This window comes from Oncorhynchus tshawytscha, linkage group LG25 (genome assembly GCF_018296145.1).
Source record: "Oncorhynchus tshawytscha isolate Ot180627B linkage group LG25, Otsh_v2.0, whole genome shotgun sequence".
NCBI classification, from domain to species: domain Eukaryota; kingdom Metazoa; phylum Chordata; class Actinopteri; order Salmoniformes; family Salmonidae; genus Oncorhynchus; species Oncorhynchus tshawytscha.
This window is the reverse complement of record NC_056453.1, coordinates 15,091,061-15,116,815: the sequence shown is the minus strand read 5'-3', so window position 1 is coordinate 15,116,815 and position 25,755 is coordinate 15,091,061. Positions and strand designations below refer to the sequence as shown.

Here is a 25,755-nt window from a genome sequence, read left to right as displayed (position 1 = left end):
TAGCACTCAACTCTGTCATCATGAAGTGCATGACGTGCTTTGAGAGGCTAGTCAAGGATCATATCACCGCCACCTTACCACCCACCCTAGGCCCACTCCAGTTTGCATACCACCCCAACAGGTCCACAGACGCAATCGCCATCACACTGCCCAATCCCATCTGGACAAAAATAATACCTATGTAAGAATGCTGTTTATTGACGACAGCTCAGCATTCAACACCATAGTACCCTCCCAAGCTCATCAAGCTGGAGGCCCTGGGTTCCAACCCCGCCCTGTGCCACTGTGCCATCCCCAGGTGGTGAAGGTAGGAAACAACATCTTCGCTGACCTTCAACACTGGGACCCCACAAGGGTGTGTGCTCAGCCCTCTCCTGTACTTCCTGTTCACCCACGACTGAGTGGCAATGCAGGACTCCAACTCAATCATCAAGTTTGCAGACAACAGTAGTGGGCTTGATCACCAACGACGAGACAGCCTACAGGGAGGTGGTGAGGGCATGCGGAGTGTGGTGTCAGGAAAACAACCTCTCACTCAATGTTAACAAAACCAAAGGAGTTGATTGTGGACTTCAGGAAACAGCAGAGCGAGCACCCCCCTATCCACATCGAAGGGACAACAGTGGAGAAGGTGGAAAGTTCCTGGGCGTACACATCAGACGGACTGAAATGGTCCACCCATACAGACAGTGTGGTGAAGGTGCAACAGCGCCTCTTAAACCTTTTAGGAGGCTGAAGAAATGTGGCTTGTCATCTCAGCCCAGAACTACACGGCAGGACCTGGTCAATGACCTGAAGAGAGCTAGGACCACAGTCTCAAAGAAAACCATTAGTAACACACTACGCCGTCATGGATTAAAATCCTGCAGCGCACGCAAGGTCCCCCTGCTCAAGCCAGCGCATGTCCAGGCCCGTCTGAAGTTTGCCAATGACCATCTGGATGATCCAGAGGAGGAATGGGAGAAGGTCATGTGGTCTGATGAGACAAAAATAGAGCTTTTTGGTCTAAACTCCACTCGCCGTGTTTGGAGGAAGCAGAAGGATGAGTACAACCCCCAAGAACACCATCCCAACCGTGAAGCATGGAGGTGGAAACATAATTCTTTGGGGATGCTTTTCTGCAAAGGGGACAGGACGACTGCACCTTATTGAGGGGAGGATGGATGGGGCCATGTAGCGAGAGATCTTGGCCAACAACCTCCTTCCCTCAGTAAGAGCATTGAAGATGAGTCGTAGCTGGGTCTTCCAGCATGACAACGACCACGAAACACACAGCCAGGGCAACTAAGGAGTGGCTCCGTAAGAAGCATCTTGAGGTCCTGGAGTGGCCTAGCCAGTCTCCAGACCTGAACCCAATAGAAAATATTTGGAGGGAGCTGAAAGTCCGTATTGCCCGGCGACAGCCCCGAAACCTGAAGGACCTGGAGAAGGTCTGTATGGAGGAGTGGGCCAAAATCCCTGCTGCAGTGTGTGCAAACCTGGTCAAGAACTACAGGAAATGTATGATTTCTGTAATTGCAAACAAAGGTTTCGGTACCAAATATTAAGTTCTGCTTTTCTGATGTATCAAATACTTATGTCATGCAATAAAAGGCAAATTAATTATTTTAATTTTAAATTCCGTCTCTCACAGTTGAAGTGTACCTATAACATAAATTACAGACCTCAACATGCTTTGTAAGTAGGAAAACCTGCAGTGTATCAAATACTTGTTCTCCCCACTGTATATACTTTATTTATGCTGCTCGGCCATATTCTCATTCACCCCTTCAGATGTGTATATTAGGGTGTTCTGGAATTGTTAGCTATTACTGCACTGTAAGAACTAGAAGCGCAAGGCTTTCACTAACCAAGTGTATGTGACCAATAACATTTGATTTTGATGTGTGGTTTATGTGTAACCTATGAGCAGAATTAGTTTTTATCTCCGTTGCTTTCAAACAAGGAATTGTTTTTCCACCACATGGGCCAGCCCCTAGCGATTAGAGTTCCACCCATGAGGATCAGCCTGCACCCACAGCAGAGCGTTCTGAAACTATTCAGACCCCTAGACTTTATCCACATTTTGTTACATTACAGCCTTATTCTAAAATGGATTATTCCCCTCAATCTACACCCCATAATGACAATGAAAAAATAACTTATATATTCAGACCCTTTTCTCAGTACATGGTTGAAGCACCTTTGGCAGCAATTACAGCCTCAAGTCTTCTTGGGTATGACGCTATAAGCTTGCCACCTGTATTTGAGGAGTTTCTCCTATTCTTCTCTGCAGAGCTTAAGCTGCCTGGTTGGATGGGGAGCTTCGCTGCACAGCTATTTTCATGTCACTCCAGAGACTTCTCCCGAAGCCACTCCTGCGTTGTCTTGGCTGTGTGCTTAGGGTTGTTGGAACGTGAACCTTCGCCTCAGTTTGAGGTTCTGAGGGCTCCGGAGCAGGCTTATATCAAGGATTACTCCCTTGATCCTGACTCGTCTCCCTGCCGCTGAAAAACATCCCCACAGCACGATCCTGCCACCACCATGCTTCACCGTAGGGATGGTGCCAGGTTAACTCCAGACTGTGATACTTGGCCTTCAGGACAGATTTCAATATTGGTATGGTCAGAGTCCTTTAGGTGCCTTTTCCTGAGGAGTGGCGGAGTGCTGCATAGGAGTACCTTCCAGAAGAACAATCTTTGTGTTCTTCGTCGCCCTTCTGCTCAGTTTGGCTCTGCGGCCAGCTCTAGGTGGTTCCAAACTTCTTTCGTTTAAAAATGGAGACCTTCAATGCTGCATAAATGTTTTGGTATCCTTCCCCAGATCTGTCTCGACACAATCCTGTCTCGGATCTCTACAGACAATTCCTTTGACTTTGGTTTTTGCTCTGACTTGCAATTTTTGCCTTTCCCCAATAAGTTGAAACAAGATTCACATGAGCTCAATTTCAAGTTTCCTAGCATCTGGATACTTATAAAACCACCTTATTTACATAACATTTGCAACAAGGCTGTAACATCACAAAATGTGGAAAAAGTCTAGGGGTCTGAATATTTTAGGAAAGCACCTGTCAAAACACAATTTCTAGGTACCATGGTTGTCTTAAGCGCTTCTGGCAAAAAATGATGCAGAATCCTTTTCAAATTTCTGCATATTCTTGATACCGTTTGTGGCAATGTGAAATGAATGTAGGAGATTAACAAATTTAAATAATTTTTTGTTCCATCTTTGAAATGCAAGAGAAGGTAATATGCGTAAAGTCTCAGACTGATCCAGTGAAGCATTAAACTAGACAGTCTACTAAATTGGTACTGAAGAACGTAATAATTAGCTTCCCCATAGAAAACATTAACCTTCACATCTCAATGGCCGGGTGGGGAGACAGCTGGGATTAAAACTGTAGCACCATCATAATGACAAATCAAACAGCATGGTATTTTTCCCCCACTAAATTGGACAGTGCAGTTAGATTAACAAGAAACTTTCTGCCCATAAGTCATTCCAGTCACATTAGCAACAACCGTAGAGGTTAATCAGACACACAACACTGATCTAATAGTTTTATTTTCTTACAAATGACCAGTTTCCTTTCTTTTTTTTCTTTCTAGGAAATTAAAACCCTTTTTGAATTCATACTAGCATCTACATAATGGTTTTTAATACTTCACAATATATTAAGTCTAGATGTTATGGTACACATGCTTACAATCCAGGCTGCCTGAAGAGCCACAGTCACCACAATGCACAGGGAGGGAAGTAGGGAGCGGGTGGGAGACTGCAGAATTACTCATGTCCCGATACCTCATGTCTGACCCTCTCCAGTGGCTGAATATGAACACAACCATACACATGCACCCCACTAAACAACAATCCACACAGATGCACAACAGCCAGCCATACCTACCTTGTTCCACCGGTCCTATATATCTATAACCTGGAGAGGGTCTTCATTAGTGTTAAACGCGATTCTCTTTCACAGAAAGAACTGGGACATGAAGAGCTACTGCAGCAAGCCTGGGGCTAACAAAAATAATAATTAACATAATATATAAAGACATTCAAGTACAGTAAGATTTTTGCTTGAAAATACAAAACTACATGAGAAAGCATTAAAATAATATAAAAGCTGAAGTGCTCGATCAGTCTCTCTCCCGTGAGCTGTACATGTACAGCTGTACATCAGCCATCCACTGCCGAGTAACAGTTGCCACAAGGACTACAATGCCTTGGGACCAGAAGTGTCTCTCAGTGGGCGGGGCTAAATATAATCCTCTTCCTGTCTGGGGAGGAAGTTTGTTTTCCATGACCACGGCGAGTCACAGAGGAGGTGAAGGGCCACAGGCAAAGGAAGTCTCTCATTGGCCACTCTCCAACAGAGCAGCCATAACCCACTCCAGCTCACTCTACCCGTCCATTTGGTGGCCGTTAAGAGTCCATTTCTCATTACAGTAGACCAGACAAATCCCTTTAGAAGAGACCCCCTCCCCCAGTGCAGCATTGTCTGAGCTTCAGGGTCCCTATAACCGTCACTGCTGAGAACACCGTATTCTGCCTCCTTATGGCCACAGTTCTGAGTGTTTGCGAGTGGTGTGTGACAGTGTGGTATGTGTGTAGACTATAGGGTGTGTGTTTATGTAGTGTGGGTGTGTGTTGTGTTCAGTTGTGCTGCAGTGTGTTGGACTCTATGGGCGGAGCGGAGTCGTAGAGTGTGTCTGTGTCATGCGTTGGTTCTCCAGCCAGCGTACAGGGGTTGGAAAGAGTTCCCGCTCCACAGTCACAGAAAAACCTACAGAGAGACGAGGGTTAACATGGAATACAGGACAAAACAAGGAAAATATATAATTAAATGGTCAGCCTGGTATTCTAGAAAAAAATTCTATAGTCAAGACACAGTCATGGCAAGCCACAAATGGGAGCAGTAGTAAATGGTTGGTGTGCGCTACTCACCTATCGTGCCGTATAAACTCCACGTCGTGTCCTTGGTGACACTTCTTGATGCAGTTCACACAGATGGCGTTCCTGTCTGTCGTATTGCAGGTGTGACACCTTGACACCACACAGGCCACAGAAAATCAGCACTGGTGTAACTGCTGTGTAACTAACTGAAAGTCATGCTTTGGCTAGTTGAGTGTGTGTACCTGTAGAAGTCGTGCATGGGGTAGGAGGTGTAGCTGGAGATCTTGTAGAGACACTGTCCTCTGCTCACAGCTTTCTCTATGGCATCCTGATTATTCAATATCTTATTATCTGGAAGAGAGGAAGAGACTGCTCTGACCAAGAACCTATTTTATATAGTCTAAGCCAAACAGTCATTGCACGTCTCAGCAACAATCTGAATGAATGTGTTGTGCAAGTTATTTTCCTCAGGTCGCTGAATGTGCCACTGATTTAGTTCATAGAACAGTGGTTACGTAAGTAACCTTCGATATCCACTATTAGCAACTGGGCCAAACGAAGCGGTAATATGAATGTGGTTAAAGCTTTTCAACAGTTGAAGCTATTAGCGAATATGACCCCATTCCTGAAAGCCAAGACTCAGGAACACGTACGAGTCTTCTGTTTCCATCTCTGACACACACAAGCTGTGTAGGACTCGTTAGAAGGTAGAGTGATGAATCTGCACAGAATGACTGGGGAAATTAATTGATTAAAGCCTATACTTCCTTCCATTACCTGGTTTAACAGATCTTGTGCCATAACGTTTAAGTTAATGGAAATAAAGCCATATTCAAAAGATGCCTCAAATGTATTTCACACATTGGTTTGATACTCAAGTGTCCTACAACAGAGATTGAAATAGCTTGATGGGCCATGTATCTTAAATATCATGTATGAATTCGTGACCCCCCCCAACACCCCTTCTCCAAAGGGTAGGATATATAGGTTGTTTCACAAAAGTGGCTCCTTCAGAAATATTAGTGACTACCACTGGTCTATTTCAAGAACTGACAGACTGAAATAATATTAGCATTAGCCCAAGTGCTACATTACGTTAGTGCCGCTGACAGGCTAGGCTAATGTCCAATAACGTAATAGCAGTGTTTTTAGCACTTAGAGTATGTGAGCGGATGGGAGCTGGAGCGGAGCGATCCCAATTTGACTGGAGTGCCGGCCTAGTCTACTTGTGTGCCTCTTGCTTTAGCTACTGTCATGGAGTTCGCTAAATATTTTCATAAAGAAACTGATAAAACACACAGGTGCTAAATCAAGGTGACTTACAAAGATGAGGATCAAGAGAGGGAGTGTGGTGATGTAGTGTCCACAACTAAAGAATCATAGTGGAATATGAAGAGACAAATATTCCAAAAACATAGTGTACTTACTACTTGCACATGCTAAAAGAAAGGAATGAGGTGGGTAGATAACTAAGTGTCATTGTAGCAAAATATTTATAAACTAAAAATCAGATCTCTTAAATGTTTCGTTCATTTTTTATGTGTTATCTATACTAGGCCATAATTGAGTCAAGGAGGTTTCCGCTTCGATCAGGAAATTTTTTGTGTTACTTTTTACCCCATTTTGGTAGTTAGTCATGTAAAATAGCTGCAACTCCCATACAGACTCGGGAGAGGTGAAGGTCGAGAGCCATGTGTTCTCAAAAACACAAACCTGCCAAGCCCCACTGCTTCTTGACACACTGCTCACTTAACCCGGAAACCAGCCGCACTAACGTGTCAGAGGAAACACCATACACCTGCAACCGTGTCAGCGTACATGCGCCTGGCCCGCCACAGGAGTCGCTAGAGCACGATGGGACAAGGACATCCAGGGCAAGCCAAACGATGCCCTAACTCGGACGGCGCTGGGTCAATTGTGTCTCATGGGGTGTCCCGGTCACTGCTACACAGCCCAGGATCGAACCCGGGACTGTTGTGATGCCTCAAGCAATGCAATGCAATGCTGTGCCACTCGGGAGGCCTGACTAGATAAACAACCATGCCCAACCTGTCAAGGATGGCCAAAAGGACATTTAGCATCCCCAGTGGCTTTGCAGGTGTGGAGAGGACATTCTCTACTGCTGGCTGGCTCTCCAGGCACCATCGCTTCTTGACACATTGTCTAGATTAGCCTGAAGCCGCAGACTGGCCAAACGCTTGTTTCTAAAAATAAATTCAAGGGCATTTTTCCTTTATTCTACATTAGTCACAGCCTATATGTGCAATGTATAGACTAAATTATTTAATACAACAAAACATTTAAATGCTGAGCGCTTTGTTCCTACCAGCCTATTGTGTCTCACTCGCAAATTATTCACAACATATTAATTTGTAGGCTATTGCCTTGAAATAATATAGCCTAAATAATTAATTTTCGTTCCTTCTTAGGCTCCCTGTCTGGCTCCTGTCCTATTTAGAGAGTTTACTATGACATGTAGCCTATTTGAAATTATATGCGCCTCTTTCATTCACCTTTATGTTCATTCAGGTAGTCACAAAAATAAATGTGTTCAATTGTGATTTTAATGAATGGAGCGAATTTGGAGCGGCAGTTTTCTTTCCTGCGAGCACGAAGCAGTATTCAGCTGGGCGTTTGGAAAGGACGTGGAGAGCTGGAGCCGTGTGCATGACAGTAGCTAAAGCAAGGAGCTAACATCCATGAGCGAGATTTCCAATCGTTCCAACTCCTCACATACTCTGACCCTTAGCGCTACAGTAGCACTAGTTACCTTTCATGGTGACGTTGACCCCCGAGGCGAGGAACAGGCCACCGAAACGGTTGTTGAAGATCTGGTTTCCCTCCAGTGTCGCCGTGGCATGGTTGGTTATCTCGATACCTGAGACAGGAAATGACATTATCAACACAGGTGGATGAGTAGGTAACAGTACTGACCAGTCAGTACAGCATGGTAAAGTTAGTGTACACATGGGCAGCTGACCTGCAGCAAAGCCGTCAAAGATACGGTTCTTGCGGAGTACAGGGTGGCTGTTGGTGCTGATCAGAACTCCTGCCTGGGCATTCCTGAAAATATCGTTCTCCTCCAGAAGACCTCTCCCTCCGTTAAAGATACAGATGCCCCCGTCTCTCCCGTCGTGGATCTTGTTGCGTCGCAGCGTGGGGTTGCTGTCCGTCTTAATCCACACGCCCGCCATGGCGTTGTCGAAGATCTCATTGTCCTCGATGAAACCCAGACCAGAGTTGTAGACCAGAATGCCTCCGTTCTGCCCTCCCCAGATCTTGTTGCGTCGGATCTTGGGGTTGCTGCCAGTTCTGTAAAACCACCAACAATATTAGTGAAGCCTTCATCGAACGTTAGTCAAACGTTATCATAACCACTGTGTCCTGCATTTGACAGAAGGACAGGACGTACCGTATCTGAACGCCAGAGTACATATGATTGTAGATGTCGTTGTCTTCCAACACCCCATGACCGTTGTCATAGAAATACACCCCTACCTGAGGGATAAAGAGGGTTAAATCTGACTTTTTGCAGAATATATCATGTAGACACAATGAGACATGCCTTCAATTCTCACAGAAAGTTTTTTTTTTTTTAAACAACGGTAACAGATGAGTGTGTTTTACCTGTTTGCCGCTGTGGATGCGGTTCCTGCGGAGGACAGGTGTGCTGCCGGTGGTCACCCAGACGCCTGCCAACGTGTTGCTGTACACCTCGTTCTCCTCGATCACACCCTGGCCCTTCTCATGCTGCAAACACACACACGATTAGATTGTTTAATCAACATCTATAGGATTGAAAAAATCTAAACAGTATGTGTGTCTTTACCACGTAGATGCCACCATGCTGTCCGTCGTGGATCTTGTTGTGGCGTACAATTGGGCAGCTATTGGTTCTAATCTGGATTCCCGCCAGAGCGTTGCCATGGATATCATTCCCCTCGATCAGGCCACGCCCATCGCCAAATATGTACACGCCCCCTTGGTTACCGTTAAAGATTGCATTGCCCCTGGAGAATAACAGAACGGAACATCAACAAACAGCCCATAATACTGAGAGGGGTTATTGCAGGGGTCTCCAACAGGTCGATCGCAAACTACCAGTAGCTCGCAGGCCAACTACGAGTAACTCGCCAAATAATTCTGAAAGCACATGCAATTTAAGTGTTCGACTGCAAACTGTCAAAAAAATCTTACAAGTACTAGACACTGCAAGCTCCCAGCTACTATCTAATCAACGCAACATCGACATTATCCCACCCCTGGTTAGCCACTTTTGTCTTAAAAAGCTAAACCTAAGCCAATGAATTGCCACAGTGTGGTGTGCACACTGCTCTATTACTCCGTGTGTAGCCAGTTGATGACAAATACAGCTGATCGTCCTCGCAGTGGCAGACCACGTGTAACAACACCTGCACAGGATCGGTACATCCAAACATCCCACCTGCGGGACAGGTACAGGATGGCAACAACTGCCCGAGTTACACCAGGAACACAATCCCTCCATCAGTGCTCAGATTGTCCGCAATAGGCTGAGAGAGGCTGGACTAAGGGCTTGTAGGCCTGTGGTAAGGCAGGTCCTCACCAGACATCACCATCAACAACGTCGCCTATGGGCACAAACCCATCGCCGCTGGACCAGAGAGGACTGGCAAAAAGTGCTCTTCACTGACGAGTCACGGTTTTGTCTCACCAGGGGTGATGGTCAGATTACCGTTTATCGTCGAAGAAATGAGCACTACACCGAGGCCTGTACTCTGGAGTGGGATCGATAGGGAGGTGGAGGGTCCGTCATGGTCTGGGGCGATGTGTCACAGCATCATCGGACTAAGCTTGTTGTCATTGCAGGCAATCTCAATGCTGTGCGTTACAGGGAAGACATCCTCCTCCCTCATGTGGTACCCTTCCTGCAGGCTCATCCTGACATGACCCTCCAGCATGACTATGCCACCAGCCATACTGCTCGTTCTGTGAATGATTTCCTGCAAGACAGGAATGTCAGTGTTCTGCCATGGCCAGCAAAGAGCCCGGATCTCAAACCCATTGAGCACGTCTGGGACCTGTTGGATCGGAGGGTGAGGGCTAGGGAGCTGTCCGGGAACTTGCAGGTGCCTTGGTGGAAAAGTGGGGTAACATCTCATAGCAAGAACTGTCAAATCTGGCGCAGTCCATGAGGAGGAGATGCACTGCAGTACTTAATGCAGCTGGTGGCCACACCAGATACTAACTGTTAGTTTTGATTTAGACTCCCCCTTCATTCAGGGACACATTCCATACCTGTTAGTCACATGTCTGTGGAACTTGTCTCAGTTTATGTCTCAGTTGTTGAATCTTGTTATATTCATACATGTTAAGTTTGCTGAAAAACACAGTCAACAGTGAGAGGACGTTTCTTTTTTTTGTGCTGAGTTTATATAATCTGTATATATTATTTGCGAACTTTGCCACGAAATCAGGGGCAGCAGTACAGAACCTTCACAGATGGTACATTCCTCACTCGCTAGATGCGCAATTAAAAAAAGGGCCAGATGCGGAATTAAGGGGAATTACACTCAAATCTATTTGATATTTGTGGGGGTCTGGAGGAAAACTAGTCTTCTGATGTGATTTAAGCATTGACATGAACTCAGAACATTCGATTTTGTTCTCTCTTTATGAACAATTGTAATTTTGAGAGTAAAAAAACAAATCTAAAACAAATTGTATATATTTTAGGAAAATATACAACAGAATTGGGGTTTTATAGGGCCCCCTTACAGTGGTTTATAAACCGTTATTTTACCAGGTATACAGACAGAAAACATAATGCAATACTTTCTCTTGTACACTAAGGACCTGGGGAGGAGTTGCAGGGGAGAGGAGAAGAATGTGCCTATTTGAAAGCAATACAAATCATTAGGACCAGGGATGCTCTCTTGATAAGTGGGTGAATTTGACCATTTTTGCTAAGCATTCAAAATTTAATAAACTTGAGTCAGTGAAAAAGTATGGAGTAAAAAGTACATTATTTTGTTTAGGAATGTAGTAGAGAAAAATAAAGTTGTCAAAAATATAAATAGTTAAGTACCCCCCAAGAACGACTTATTAGTACTTTAAAGTATTTTTACTTAAGTACTCTACACCACTGATTGTGTGTGTGTACCGTATCGTAGGGTCACTGTTGGAGGTGATCCAGACTCCAGCGAAGTTGTTGGCGTAGATCTTGTTTTCTATGAACTGTCCCCGTCCTTTCTCATGCACATAGATTCCCCCTGTTTGGCCATGGTGGATCTCACAGCGAACCACTGTAGGGTTAGCATACGCCTTCACTTCAAAGCCTGCTATGCGATTCCGGTGGATGTTACAACTCTCAAAATAACCCTGGGGGAGAAGGAGAGAGAGCGATACTATCATCATCATGTTCAGTACAACTGTAAAGATCTCCAAAATGATGGGTGAGAGGTAAAGGCTGTCACTAGCTTCCACAGCTACAAAATCATAAACCATGCATTTTTATGAAATGCATCTTAAAATTGTATTTTAAACCTAACCTTAACCACACAGCTAACCTTACGCTTAACCTTAAAGGAAAACACCACCCAAAAACTGTATTTTGCCATGTGTTTCATTAGCCCATTTTTTATATAGTCCCAAAATGTTTTGCATGTCAGCAATCAAGTTTAAGATATGTTACTTTCAAAATAATCATATGATGCTGCGTTTTGCAATTGACGAATTAAACAAATACCAAGAGTTTTTGGGTGGATTTTTCCGTTAAGATCAAAAAGCAAATTTTTGTTTCCATACATTTTTATAATATAGCCAATTTTGACCGTGGCTGTGGAAATCAGTTGTAAGAGGTTTGCGTTAAAGGTCAAAGTGAGATACCATTCCATGGTCGAAGGTGAAGACTCCTACATCTCGGCCGTGGTGGATGTGGTTTCGTCTGATGATGGGGTTGCCGTGGTTTTTTACCCAGATTCCCGCCAATGCATTATTACTGATCTCATTATCCTCATAGATACCCTGTAATACATGATCACATCATTATTGTCATAGATACCATGCAGGAATACAGTCAGAGGGTGTTTAAGTGTGGTTAGTGATGTGTGTGCATGGTCAGTGATGAAGTGTGCATTTACCTGCGCATGGTCGGTGATGTAAAGTCCAACGTTCTCACAGTCGCTGATGTTGCAGTGTTTGATGCTAGGACACGCCCCCTGGCCGCTCACACAGACAGCCGAGCCAACTAGAATAGGGACAAACTACATTACCCGACATGCCCCACTGGAGACAACCTACATCAGGGATCATCAACTAGACTCAGCCACAGGCCTAATTCTTCTTGAGCAGCTGGTCTGGAGGACAGAAAATAATTACATTTTTTTTTGTAGAATGCAAATTGCCCACAATAAGCCCAAACAGATATATTTGACTAAAACATCATTTCAAACCTTGATTACATGTATATACAATCCCATCTCACTAAGCGTGGGAATATTTTAGATTTTAAAAATGAAAATCACTTGGAGCTGATTTCCTCTAAGTTTTATGTCCAGAAAGTGTATTTTTTGTTGTTATACACACTACCAGTTAAAAGTTTTAGAACACCTACTCATTCAAGGCCTTTTATTTTGACTATTTTATATTGAAGACATCAAAACTATGAAATAACACAAATGGAATCATGTAGTAGCCAAAAAAAGTGTTAAACAAATCAAAATACATTTTATACACTGCTCAAAAAAATAAAGGGAACACTAAAATAACACATCCTAGATCTAAATGAATGAAATATTTTTATTAAATACTTTTTTCTTTACATAGTTGAATGTGCTGACAACAAAATCACAAAAATTATCAATGGAAATAAAATGTATCAACCCATGAAGGTCTGGATTTGGAGTCACACTCAAAATTAAAGTGGAAAACCACACTACAGGCTGATCCAACTTTGATGTAATGTCCTTAAAACAAGTCAAAATGAGGCTCAGTAGTGTGTGTGGCCTCCACGTGCCTGTATGACCTCCCTACAACGCCTGGGCATGCTCCTGATGAGGTGGCGGATGGTCTCCTGAGGGATCTCCTCCCAGACCTGGACTAAAGCATCCGCCAACTCCTGGACAGTCTGTGGTGCAACGTGGCGTTGGTGGATGGAGCGAGACATGATGTCCCAGATGTGCTCAATTGGATTCAGGTCTGGGGAACGGGCGGGCCAGTCCATAGCATCAATGTCTTCCTCTTGCAGGAACTGCTAACACACTCCAGCCACATGAGGTCTAGCATTGTCTTGCATTAGGAGGAACCCAGGGCCAACCTCACCAGCATATGGTCTCACAAGGGGTCTGAGGATCTCATCTCGGTACCTAATGGCAGTCAGGCTACCTCTGGCGAGCACATGGAGGGCTGTGCGGCCCCCCAAAGAAATGCCACCCCACACCATGACTGACCCACCGCCAAACCGGTCATGCTGGAGGATGTTGCAGGCAGCAGAACATTCTCCACGGCGTCTCCAGACTCTGTCACGTCTGTCCCATGTGCTCAGTGTGAACCTGCTTTCATCTGTGAAGAGCACAGGGCGCCAGTGGCGAATTTGCCAATCTTGGTGTTCTCTGGCAAATGCCAAACGTCCTGCACGGTGTTGGGCTGTAAGTACAACCACCACCTGTGGACGTCAGGCCCTCATACCACCCTCATGGGGTCTGTTTCTGACCGTTTGAGCAGACACATGCACATTTGTGGCCTGCTGGAGGTCATTTTGCAGGGCTCTGGCAGTGCTCCTCCTTGCACAAAGGCGGAGGTAATAGTCCTGCTGCTGGGTTGTTGCCCTCCTACGGCCTCCTCCACATCTCCTGATGTACTGGCCCGTCTCCTGGTAGCACCTCCATGCTCTGGACACTACACTGACAGACACAGCAAACCTTCTTGCCACAGCTCGCATTGATGTGCCATCCTGGATGAGCTGCACTACCTGAGCCACTTGTGTGGGTTGTAGACTCCGCCTCATGCTAGCACTAGAGTGAAAGCACCGCCAGCATTCAAAAAGTGACCAAAACATCAGCCAGGAAGCATAGGAACTGAGAAGTGGTCTGTAGTCACCACCTGCAGAACCACTCCTTTATTGGGGGTGTCTTGCTAATTGCCTATAATTTCCACCTGTTGTCTATTCCATTTGCACAACAGCATGTGAAATTTATTGTCAATCAGTGTTACTGATTTGGAGTTACATTGTGTTGTTTAAGTGTTCCTTTTATTTTTTTGAGCAGTGTATTTGAGATTCTTCAAAGTAGCCACCCTTTGCCTAGATGACAGCTTTGCACACTCTTGGCATTCTCTCAACCAGCTTCACCAACAGTCTTGAAAGAGTTCCCACATACAGTTGAAGTCAGATGCACCATAGCCAAATGCACCTTAGCCAAATACATTTAAACTCAATTTCACAGTTCCTGACATTTAATCTTAGTAAAAATTCCCGGTCTTAACTTCTTCGATATAGGGGGCGCTCTTAATTTTTGGATGAAAAACGTTCCCGTTTTAAACAAGATATTTTGTCACGAAAAGATGCTTGACTATGCATATAATTGACAGCTTTGGAAAGAAAACACTGACGTTTCCAAAACTGCAAAGATAGTCTGAGTGCCACAGAACTGATGTTACAGAAAAAACCCAGATAAAAATACAATCAGGAAGTGCCGCATTTTTTGAAACCGCCTCATGGCAATGACTCCTTATATGGCTGTGGAGGAGCTAGGAGTCAGCTTACCTTTTCCACGTTTTACCCAAGGTGTCTGCAGCATTGTGACGTATTTGTAGGCATATCATTGGAAGATTGACCATAAGAGACTACATTTACCAGGTGGTCGCTTGGTGTCCTCCGTCGCAATTAATTGCGTAATCTCCAGCTGCAGTATTTTTCCGTTTGCCTCTGATGACAAACCGACTGCCAGGAATGATTTTTCATCTAATAGAATTGTGAAAAACACCTTGAGGATTGATTCTAAACAACGTTTGCCATGTTTGTCGATATTATGGAGCTAATTTGGAAAAAAGTTTAGCGTTGTAAGTGACTGCATTTTCGTTTTTTTTTCTTAGCCAAACGTGATTGAACAAAACGGAGCTATTTCTCTTACACAAATAATCTTTTTGGAACATTTGCTATCTAACTGCTATCATTTGCGAAAACATCCGAAGTTCTTCAAAGGTAAATGATTTTATTTGAATGCTTCTCTTGTTTTTGTGAAAATGTTGCCTGCTGAATGCTAGGCTTAATGCTATGCTAGACTATCAATACTCTTACACAAATGCTTGTGTAGCTTTGGTTAAAGCATATTTTGAAAATCTGAGATGACAGTGTTGTTAACAAACGGCTAAGCTTGTGTTTCAATATATTTATTTCATTTAATTTGCGATTTTCATGAATAGGAAACGTTGCGTTATGGTAATGAGCTTGAGGCTATGATTATGCTCCCGGATACGGGATTGCTCGACGCTAGAGGTTAAAACCTCTTAAAGATCGGGTCTTTTTTTTCAACGTTTTGTTAAAAATCGTGCAAAATTTCAACGTCCTGCTACTCATGCCAGGAATATAGTATATGCATATGATTAGTATGTGTGGATAGAAAACACTCTGAAGTTTCTAAAACTAGTTAAATCATATCTGTGACTATAACAGAACGTGTGGAGCAGGCAAAAGCCCAAGGAAAACTGTTCACAAAAAAAATATCCTTCCGCCAGTTGCCTGTATTGTCTATGGCCAGGGAAAATAGATAGCGACCAGTTTACAATGCCTACAGCTTCCACACGATGTCGCCAGTACTGTCATTTGCTTTGAAGTTAATCCTTGGTGAGATGAGAAATAGGCACTTCCTGTTATCGAGTACACAGCTGGAAGTTTGAGAGAAAATGGAGCATCATTTCAAGAATTGCTGCTATTGAATACAGATCGCCCCGTGATCAATTTGATCGATTATTAACGTTTACTAATACCTAAAGTTGGTTTACAAAAGTAGTTTGAAGTGTTTTGTCAAAGTTTATCGGCAACTTTTTTAATTTTAAAAAATGACGTTGCGTTTTGTAAAGCTGCTTTTTCCTGGATCAGACGGGCTTCATAAATGGACATTTTGGGTATACATGGACGGATTTAATTGAAAAAAATACCCAATTGTGATGTTTATGGGACATATAGGAGTGCCAACAAAGAAGCTCGTCAAAGGTAATGAATGTTTTATATTTTATTTCTGCGTTTTGTGTAGCGTCGGCTACGCTAATTCCTTTGTTTACGTCTTTTTCCGGTATTGCGGGCGGGGTGCATGCTATCAGGTAATAGCTTCTCATGCTTTCGCCGAAAAGCATTTTAAAAATCTGACATGTTGGCTAGATTCACAACGAGTGTAGCTTTAATTGAGTACCCTGCATGTGTGTTTTAATGAAAGTTTGAGTTTTAGCGAGTACTATTAGCATTTGGCGTTGCGCATTTCCATTTCCTGTTGGCTAGGTGAGACGCAGACGTCTCACCTTGCCCTATTAAGTCAGTTAGGATCAACACTTTTTTTAAATATATTTTTATTTTATTTTAACCCCCTTTTCATGGTATCCAATTGTTTTAGTAGCTACTATCTTGTCTCATCGCTACAACTCCCGTACGGGCTCGGGAGAGACGAAGGTTGAAAGTCATGCATCCTCCGATACACAACCCAACCAAGCCGCACTGCTTCTTAACACAGCGCGCATCCAACCCGGAAGCCAGCCGCACCAATGTGTCAGAGGAAACAATGTGCACCTGGCAACCTTGGTCAGCGTGCACTGCGCCTGGCCCGCCACAGGAGTCGCTGGTGCGCGATAAGACAAGGATATCCCTACCGGCCAAGCCCTCCCTAACCCGGACGACGCTAGGACAATTGTGCGTCGCCCCACGGACCTCCCGGTCGGCTGCGACAGAGCCTGGGCGCGAACCCAGGGTCTCTGGTGGCACAGTTGGCGCTGCAGTACAGCGCCCTTAGCCACTGCGCCACCCCACTTTATTTTAAGAATGGGTAATGTCAGAATAATACTAGAGTGATTTATTTCAGCTTTTATTTCTTTCATCACATTCCCAGTGGGTCAGAAGTTAACATACACTCATTTAGTATTTGGTAGCATTGCCTTTAAATTGTTTAACTTGGGTCAAACATTTCTGGTAGCCTTCCACAAGCTTCCCACAATAAGTTGGGTGAATTTTGGCCCATTCCTCCTGACAGAGCTGGTGTAGCTGAGTCAGCTCTGTAGGCCTCCTTGCTCTTGTCATTGTTCTCCTTAAGCCATTTTGCCACAAACTTTGAAGTATGCTTGGGGTCATTGTCCATTTGGAAGACCCATTTGCGACCAAGCTTTAACTTCCTGACTGATGTCTTTAGATGTTGCTTCAATATATCAACGTAATTTTCCTTGCTCATGATGCCATCTATTTTGTGGAGTGCACCAGTCCCTCCTGCAGCAAAGCACCCCCATAACATGATGCTGCCACCCCAGTGCTTCATGGTTGGGATGGTGTTCTTCGCCTTGCAAGCGTCCCCCTTTTTCCTCCAAACATGATGGTCATTATGGCCAAACAGTTCTATTATTGTTTCAGCAGACCAGAGGACATTTCTCCAAAAAGTACAATCTTTGTCCCAATGTGCAGTTGCAAAACGTAGTCTGGCTTTTTTTAATGGCGGTTTTGGAGCAGTGGCTTCTTCCTTGCTGAGCGGCCTTTCAGGTTGTGTCGATATAGGACTCGTTTTTACTGTGGATATAGATACTTTTGTACCCGTTTCCTCCAGCATCTTCACAAGGTCCTTTGCGGTTGTTCTGGGATTGATTTGCACTTCTCACCAAAGTGCGTTCATCTCTAGGAGACAGAACGCGTCTCCTTCCTGAGCGGTATGACGGCTGCGTGGTCCCATTTATACTTGCATACTATTGTTTGTACAGATGAACGTGGTACCTTCAGCCGTGAGGAAATTGCTCCCAAGGATGAACCAGACTTGTGGAGGTCTAGCCTGAGGCGGCTTTTCCCTTGAGGTCTTGGCTGATTTCTTCTGATTTTCCCATAATGTCAAGCAAAGAGGCACTGAGTTTTAAGGTAGGCCTTGAAATACATCCACAGGTACACCTCCAATTGACTCAAATTATGTCAATTAGCCTATCAGAAGCTTCTAAAGCCATGACATAATTTTCTGGAATTTTCCAAGCTGTTTAAAGGCAGTCAAATTAGTGTATGTAAACTTCTGACCCACTGGAATTGTGATAGTGAATTATAAGTGAAATAATCTGTATGTAAACAATTGTTGGAAAAATTACTTGTGTCATGCACAAAGTAGATGTCCTAACTGACTTGCCAAAACCATAGTTCACAAATTTCTTTTTGAGTGGTTGAAAAACTAGTTTTAATGACTCCAACCTGAGTGTATGTAAACTTCCAACTTCAACTGTATGCTGAGCACTTGTTGGCTGCTTTTCCTTCACTCTGTGGTCTGACTCATCCCAAACCATCTCAATTTGGTTAAGGTCGCGGGGTTGTGGAGGCCAGGTCATCTGATGCAGCACACCATCACTCTCCTTCTTGGTCAAATAGCCTTTACACAGCCTGGAGTTGTGTTGGCTCATTGTCCTGTTGAAAAACAAAGGATAGTCCCACTAAACGCAAACCAGATAGGATGGCTGCAGAATGCTGTGGTAGCCATACTGTTTAATTAAGTGTGCCTTCTAAATAAATCACCGACAGTGTCACCAGCAAAGCACCCCCACACCACCTCCTCCATGCTTTACGGTGGGAACCAAAAATGCAGAGATAATCCGTTCACACACAACGCGTCTCAAAAAGACACGGCAGTTGGAACCAAAAACCTCCAATTTGGACTCCAAACCAAAGGACAAATGTCCATTGCTTGTGTTTTTTTGGCCCAAGCAAGTCTCTTCTTATTGGTGTCCTTTAGTAGTGGTTTCTTTGCAGCAATTCGACCTGATTCACACAGTCTCCTCTGAACATTTGATGTTGAGATGTGTCTGTTACTTGAACTCTGCGAAGCATTTATTTGGGCTGCAATTTCTGAAGCTGGTAACTCAAATGAACATATCCTCTGCAGCAGAGGTTACTCTGGGTCTTCCATTCCTGTGGCGGTCCTCATGAGAGCCAGTTTCATCATAGCGCTCGATGGTTTTTGCGAGTGCACTTGAACAAACTTTTAAAGTTCTTGAAATGTTCCATATTGACTGACCATGTGTTAAAGTAATGATGGACTGTTGTTTCTCTTTGCTTATTTGAGCTGTTCTTGCTATAATATGGACTTGGTCTTTTACCAAATAGGGCTATCTTCTGTAAACCATCCCTACCTTGTCACAACACAACTGATTGGCTCAAAAAAAATAATGAAATTCCACAAATTAACTTAACTAGGCACACCTGTTAATTGAAATGCATTCCAGGTGACTACCTCATGAAGCTGGTTGAGAGAATGCCATGACTGTGCAAAGCTGTCATCAACGCAAAGGGTGGCTATTTGAAGAATCTCAAATATAAAATATATTTAGATTTGTTTAACACTTTTTTGGTTACTACATGATTCCATGTGTTATTTCAAAGTTTTGATGTCTTCACTATTATTCCACAATGCAGAAATAATAAAGAAAAACCCTTGAATGACTAGGTGTTCTAAAACTTTTGACCGGTAGTGTATAAATAAATAAAAAGGGAACCCTGAACTACATTATTCACAGGAGAAACAAACATGCCCAACTGCAGACTGTTTGCATTACCTGTGCAGGTAGATCTGATGATACAGTGGTCTATGTTGGGAGAACAGTTGACAGTGATCTCCAGACAGTGGTGGGCATTGTGGTGCTGAGCCGACTTATCATCTGGGTTAAACTGTATAGAAAACACAGGAGGTTAGAGGGGAGGTGTGTGTAATGGGGTCTGTGTTTGCTGGGTCTGTGTTTGCAGCATACCCTGATAGTCATGTATCCCACGTAGGCGTCCTCTGATCCTTCCATGAAGACAAATGTTGAGTCTCTGGTGTTCTCAATCACCACCTTATCAGACACCTTACCCGGAGCTACATACACACAAAAAGAAAGTCTGTTTCTACCATAAGTAGTAGAGCATACATACACAGACTAGAAAGAGCAAGACACACGCACAGACAGACCACACACAATACCTGCTCCGATCATGGTGATGGGGGACTCGATGTAGATCCACTCATCAGTGTAGATCCCAGAGTGCACGAAGATCAGCCCTTCAAAATGAGCCTCCTGCACCCCTCCTAATGCATCCTCTATTGTGTCATAGTACTGGAAACACAGAAACACGGTTACGCAAAATTGGAGCCGACGGGCAGCCATATTGTACATGTATTTTCAATGGACCATGAGTGTGTGCGCGCACGTGTCTTACCAGCATATTCTCCCTGCCTTTGTACCTCCCAGGGTTGCTGTAAAAATGTTCAGCAAAGCCTGGCTTCACATGGGCGCCTTTATACTGCAAAAATGTTAAAACAATGTTAAAATAACATTAACACAATGCTTATCTAACTACACACACTTTACCCACCAGTTGTTGGAAGCTGTCCTTCCAGGGATTGGGGTGGTCGTGTTCCTCAGGACTGACCTGGTAGAACTTTCCTGGCTCAGGGTGCATCATGGGACGTGTGTACTCAAACACCTCCATGTACAGACGCTTCCTGGACACACAGAGAGAGGGCAAATGTCAACCACCCCGGGCATAAAGGGTTTTGCACAAAGTAACAGTATGGACCAGTAATGGTCGATAGCGACTAGATTTTCTTGGTGACATGTCAGTCAACTATAACGGGCCAAAAAATATAGGTTAGGTTTATGCTTGTTTGTGTTCCTTCAGTATAGGATCACAGAAGTGTGTCTGTGTGTACCAGAGTATAGGGTCGTTGGCTAGCTGGCTGAAGCGTTTGTGTTCCTTCAGTATAGGATCACAGAAGTGTGTCTGTGTGTACCAGAGTATAGGGTCGTTGGCTAGCTGGCTGAAGCGTTTGTGTTCCTTCAGTATAGGATCACAGAAGTGTGTCTGTGTGTACCAGAGTATAGGGTCGTTGGCTAGCTGGCTGAAGCGTTTGCAGACGCAGGCAGTCTGACAGAGGTCCTGCTCCAGGAGGTATGAGAAGATCTTCAGAACCACCTCATCTGGAAGCTTCTGCTGCAGGTACTGCTCTGCTGGAGCCGCTACACACACACACGCAGAGTTTCACTTAGCATTAACAGATGATGCATACACAGATGTAGAAAGAGCCGTGCAGACACGTCACATCCGTGACTTGTACACCTACACACACATTGTTACCTGGCAGGTCGTGGCTTTTGCCGGAGACTCTGGCCCGTTTGGCTCGGTGGCCGAAGGGTTCGGTTGTTGAGGTGGACGCTCCCTGTGGCAGAATAACACACATCAGCAACACACACTGCTACCTCCCCCAGTGACGTGACTGAGACACACACACTTAAACATTCTGTCTCACTCAACTACACTGTCTACCTTTCTCCTGAAATATACACTGGTGCTAGTGGGAGTATACACCACGTTTCAAAAACCAGTCCTCTCCTTATAAACCAATTAAGGAAAGTGAACAAGCACAGAAAGGTGCTCTCTCCCTCTCTCTCTGACCTCCATAGCAGTCTTGCTGGGACAGGCCACTGCAGTACTGGAGGCTGTTCTCTTGGGCAATAGAGACTTGCGTCGGAGCTGGTAGGGGCTGTTCCCAGCTGCAGGCCCGGACTCCTCCACAGCCACCTCCGCTGCTGCAGCTGGAGCCTCCTCATCTGCTGGACACAGAGGACACAGTCAGAACACAGTCTGACAGATACAGCACAAAGAAACCTCTTCTCTTTCAGCACAGTTCAACTGACTGGCAGCATCCTCTCTCTGCAGTTCGACAGACAAACACCGTCAGGCAGATGACATTTAAACACCATCCACCCACACAGATATCTACTGTACTGCAGTTGGTAGGGGAGTACAGACTGATTACAAAACACAGGTTAATAATGACAGCTGATCACTGGCATTCTAGTTCCCCTTTTATCAAAATGCTTTCAGGACATTCACAGACTGGGTGTCGTGGTTGTGTTTGATTGACTGCAGATAATGACAGGGACTGGCTGTTGTTTTGCAGGGCTGTGTGTGTGGCTGACAGACAAAGGTTGGTGATTGACAACCACAGATGTGTCCCTGCCGCCCAACAGAGCCCAACAATACCATTCCCTTCTCTAGCTGGACACCGGCCTCTGCCCCGTCACACTGATACTAAAAGTCACAGCCCTGAACAGTTGACCTGAAGGTAACCTGGCCGCAGATTTTTACCGCGGGCGACCAGAGTCAAAACGCAACTAACGTTAGTTACGTAGCTAACTAGCTCGTAAATCCGTCGTGTAAACAAACATACAGCTAGCCAGCTAACGTTAGCGATCAGTCAGACACAAATTTTTAGCTAGCTTGAACTAGTAGTTCACTAACTAGCTAGTTAGGTCAATTAAATAACTAACCGTAGCCGAAGAATGTGATCCACGCAGTTATCTACCGTTAGCTGCCGACTGCTTAACGTTGGCAGGAAAATGAACCTGTCTAAATTGCGGATGATATATTCATATCAGTTGGCTAGTAAGGTTAACTAACTTAGTTGCTGGAGGATGGCGACTGGCTAACACACCCCAAAATGGCAGTCCAAAAACGCAACGCAGATTAATTTCGTCCGAAGCGTTACAGCTAATAGCTAACCTTTTAGTGAGCTAGTAACGTTACTGCCATGACCATGATGACACGTCCTGGCAAAGTCGGAACAAATATATATAAAAATGTGGTCACTGTGGTTCCGCCATGGTCGTCGTTATGGTTGCGTAGTGTGGGCTAGTTCTTTGGCTAGTCACCTTACTAGCTGACTAGTTAGCGAGTTAACGTTAGCTACACAGGCAAAGCACTCACTAACGTCGTTACCCCTAGCCCCACTGGTAGCCACAGACACTCAAGCCAAACAAAGCGCGGCCTGGCCCGGGCCAAAAAGCTACAAGCGTCGGCTTTTCCTAAATAACACCCAGACAGCTGAGGTTGGGGGTCACAGTGGAACCTTGCCGCCCTGACACGACTACAGTCCCTACAGTACTCTGACCGTGGTCCCTCTCACCTCGGTCGCCCTCGTTCTGGTCGGGCTGCACCGGGCGCGGCCTTGAGACTCGCCTGGGTCTCCGGTTGGTGGCTCTGACGGAGTTCATTTGGGGAGTCGGTTGTTAAAATACAAAACGCTTTCCTCGACCGTCCACTTTGCGCTTTAACACCAGGCCTCGACTACAACCCCGTGCGCCGGTCTCTCTCAAACCACCCACCGCGCTAGCTACCCGAGGTGTAGTTTATGTTTTTTCGGACTGCTCCCTCCTGCACAGCTCTCTACCAGCTCTGTCTCTATATCAAGCAGGAGGAGCCATTAACTCACACAGGGACGGTCGGAGGATGTCTGCCACGAATCATGAGCTTACAGCGACCTCCTGTGGCCAATAATAGACAGGTCCTCTTGAGCATGGGTTCTCAAAGTGGGGTCCGAGGTATTACATGTTTATAATTTCTCTTCATTATTTGTCTTCATATGACAAGGATTAAAAAGGATTTGCCAGTAAATTTTCGACTTGATTCATGATGATGACTGCGAGCTAAGATTTTGAAAGTATGATGTTGACATGTCAGAGTCCAATCAAAGCTACTGTAGATAAGCCTCCCAGTGGTCTAAGGCACTGCATCGCAGTGCAAGCTGTGCCACTAGAGATTCTGGGTTTGAGTCCAGGCCCTGTCGAGACCGGGAGGCCCATGGGGCGGTGCACAATTGGCCCAGCGTCGTCCAGGTTAGGGAGGGTTTGGCCGGCAGGGATATCCTTGTCTTAGCACTAGCGACTCCTGTGGCGGGCCGGGTGCAGTGCACGCTGATATGGTGGCCAGGTGTATTGTGTTTCCTCTGACACATTGGTGCGGCTGGCTTCCGGGTTGGATGGGCATTGTGTCAAGAAGCAGTGCTCCTTGGTTGGGTTGGGTTTCGGAGGACGAATGGCTCTCGACCTTCACCTCTCCCGAGTCCGTACAGCAGTTGCAACGATGAGACAAGACTGTAACTACTACCAATTGGATACCACGAAATTGGGGGTAAAAAAAAAATATATATATATATATATAAAATATCTATATATATATAATGTAATTTGACGTCATTTTATCTGTGGCCAATGACCTGGAGCCTTCTTGGATGGGCACTTCTAATGTAACTATATGGCTTGAAGTTTTGAGCTCTACCCTTAGATTTGGCAGTGATATAGTGTCCCCATGAGTGACAGAACACTAAGCCAATCACAGCATAACTAGAGAACATTACCAAGCCTTACACACATATTTTCTGCTGTCTGCCCCACCACCGCAGAAAGCACTGAGCTAGGCTGAAACACCTGCATTTTGGAGCTGTCTTACTCAAGAAAGCAAAAAAGAGACTATGTTTGTATGGAGAATTTACTAACGCAATTCATTATTTTTTTAAATATTTTTTTTACATTTGCAAACTGATATGTGACATGTTTTAATGCCAAAATAACATGCAAAACAGGCAAGCATTCTATAGGTTTTATTTCTCAACTCTCAATATTCAGCTCAATAGCAACTATTTTACAACCAAGATATTTGATAAGGCTTTGAGATATGGATTGCCACATGCGCTAAATGCGCCCTGGCCATTGCGAGGGCATATGGCCTATAGGTCTAATGGGTAGTAGCCTACAACTGCAATGTTTTTTTTTAGGACATTGCATTTACTGTTGGATGAATACATAGCTACTAACAGTGGATAGTGTATTTAGAGTTAGCATTCTAGCTAGTTAGCATGTGTTCCTTGGGCGTTGAACCCCAACTTAATTAGCCTATGATATTAGTTAGTGAACACAAATATGTTTGTAATTTCTCTCTATGGTATAAAACAAAATCTGGAAATTCTGGAGTCCTATTTTGACAGTAAAATATAGCAACTGTAGTTTAATTGTCAACCCAAAATTCGCCCATAATCACTGGATTAGGTTGTACAAAATATATTGAGTCATGCATTCCTGCTTGGATGCGTTTGATGAAACAACTTATTTCTTGAATACCTCAGAAGTCTATTTATTACACTTCTTAATAAAGCACTATGAATGAATTTATACGATTAATTACTCATGACTTGGGTGAATGGGTCTGAACAATTCATGGCTGGTGCCTGTGCCACCAACTGTAAAAGTCAGTGACACCAGGGAAAAATGTTCATCTGGAGCCCTGTAATAGTAATTAACACTTAGGGTAGTTGTTGATTCAGGGGAACACATGACAGGCACTCATTTGCAATATAGCCTAAGTCGTTAGCTTGGCTTTCATAAAGTATAAGGCTTAAGCAGACAGGCAGAAAGACATACAGACAGAGACCAAAAGAAGCACAGAGAGACAGCAGAAAATATGCTGGGATAGACAACACAACAGGAAATGGAAAGGAGGCAAACAAAATGGCTTAAACAGAGGCACAGTTATAGTGGTGAGTCGTATCTCCAGTGTATTTTTACATATTGTATTTGTTTTAAACATGAGTAGGTTAAAAAAGAGGAGGACCAAGTCTCGCTAGTCACTGGCACAGAAATGGTTGAGAAACACAGTACTCTACTAACAATGTTATGTGTCAGCACTACTGCCTGTGTCTAAGTGTAGCGTCAGAGTTAGGATGACCACATTTAAAATGCCCAAATGCGGGACAACAGGATGATTTGGCAGACCTAACTTCAAAATAGGCCATGGCACCATCACTGTCTGTTGTGAATGAGGATTCTTCTGATTTTACCAGTGAAATGTCCAAACTGCATCTGCATTCCAAT

The 25,755-nt window shown here is 44.4% G+C and overlaps 1 protein-coding gene across 3 annotated transcripts; it reads right to left on the bottom strand.

Annotated features, from left to right (window-relative positions):
* Nucleotides 1-3,526: 3,526 nt before the first annotated feature.
* On the bottom strand, nt 3,527-23,315 carry LOC112224290 (F-box only protein 11). Of its 3 annotated transcripts, none has more exons than XM_024387774.2 (20): nt 23,016-23,315; nt 21,503-21,660; nt 21,185-21,266; nt 20,922-21,066; nt 20,423-20,552; nt 20,267-20,350; nt 20,031-20,163; nt 19,819-19,925; nt 19,627-19,738; nt 11,997-12,103; nt 11,743-11,880; nt 11,018-11,235; nt 8,705-8,885; nt 8,503-8,625; nt 8,288-8,373; nt 7,856-8,187; nt 7,646-7,753; nt 5,118-5,226; nt 4,927-5,025; nt 3,527-4,765 (listed from the first exon to the last, which is right to left on the bottom strand). In XM_024387774.2, exons 1-20 carry the CDS (start codon nt 23,101-23,103, stop codon nt 4,636-4,638), a joined length of 2,670 nt encoding a protein of 889 aa, XP_024243542.2. In that variant the 5' UTR covers nt 23,104-23,315; the 3' UTR covers nt 3,527-4,635. The 3 variants fall into 3 exon arrangements, with proteins under 3 accessions (XP_024243542.2, XP_042161925.1, XP_024243541.2); XM_042305991.1 differs by having other exon boundaries at nt 21,503-21,657; XM_024387773.2 differs by lacking the exons at nt 20,922-21,066; nt 21,185-21,266; nt 21,503-21,660; nt 23,016-23,315 and adding an exon at nt 20,760-20,910.
* Nucleotides 23,316-25,755: the final 2,440 nt, after the last annotated feature.

Excerpts from the sequence above, each read along its gene's own strand:
- LOC112224290 (XM_024387774.2), bottom strand. The coding sequence starts at position 23,103 with ATGAACTCCGTCAGAGCCACCAACCGGAGACCCAGGCGAGTCTCAAGG. Across the intron at positions 21,267-21,502 it reads CCAGCAAGACTGCTATGGAG|GGAGCGTCCACCTCAACAAC; the intron begins GTCAGAGAGAGA and ends ATTCTGCCACAG. Across the intron at positions 20,164-20,266 it reads AAGGCAGGGAGAATATGCTG|TACTATGACACAATAGAGGA; the intron begins GTAAGACACGTG and ends CTGTGTTTCCAG.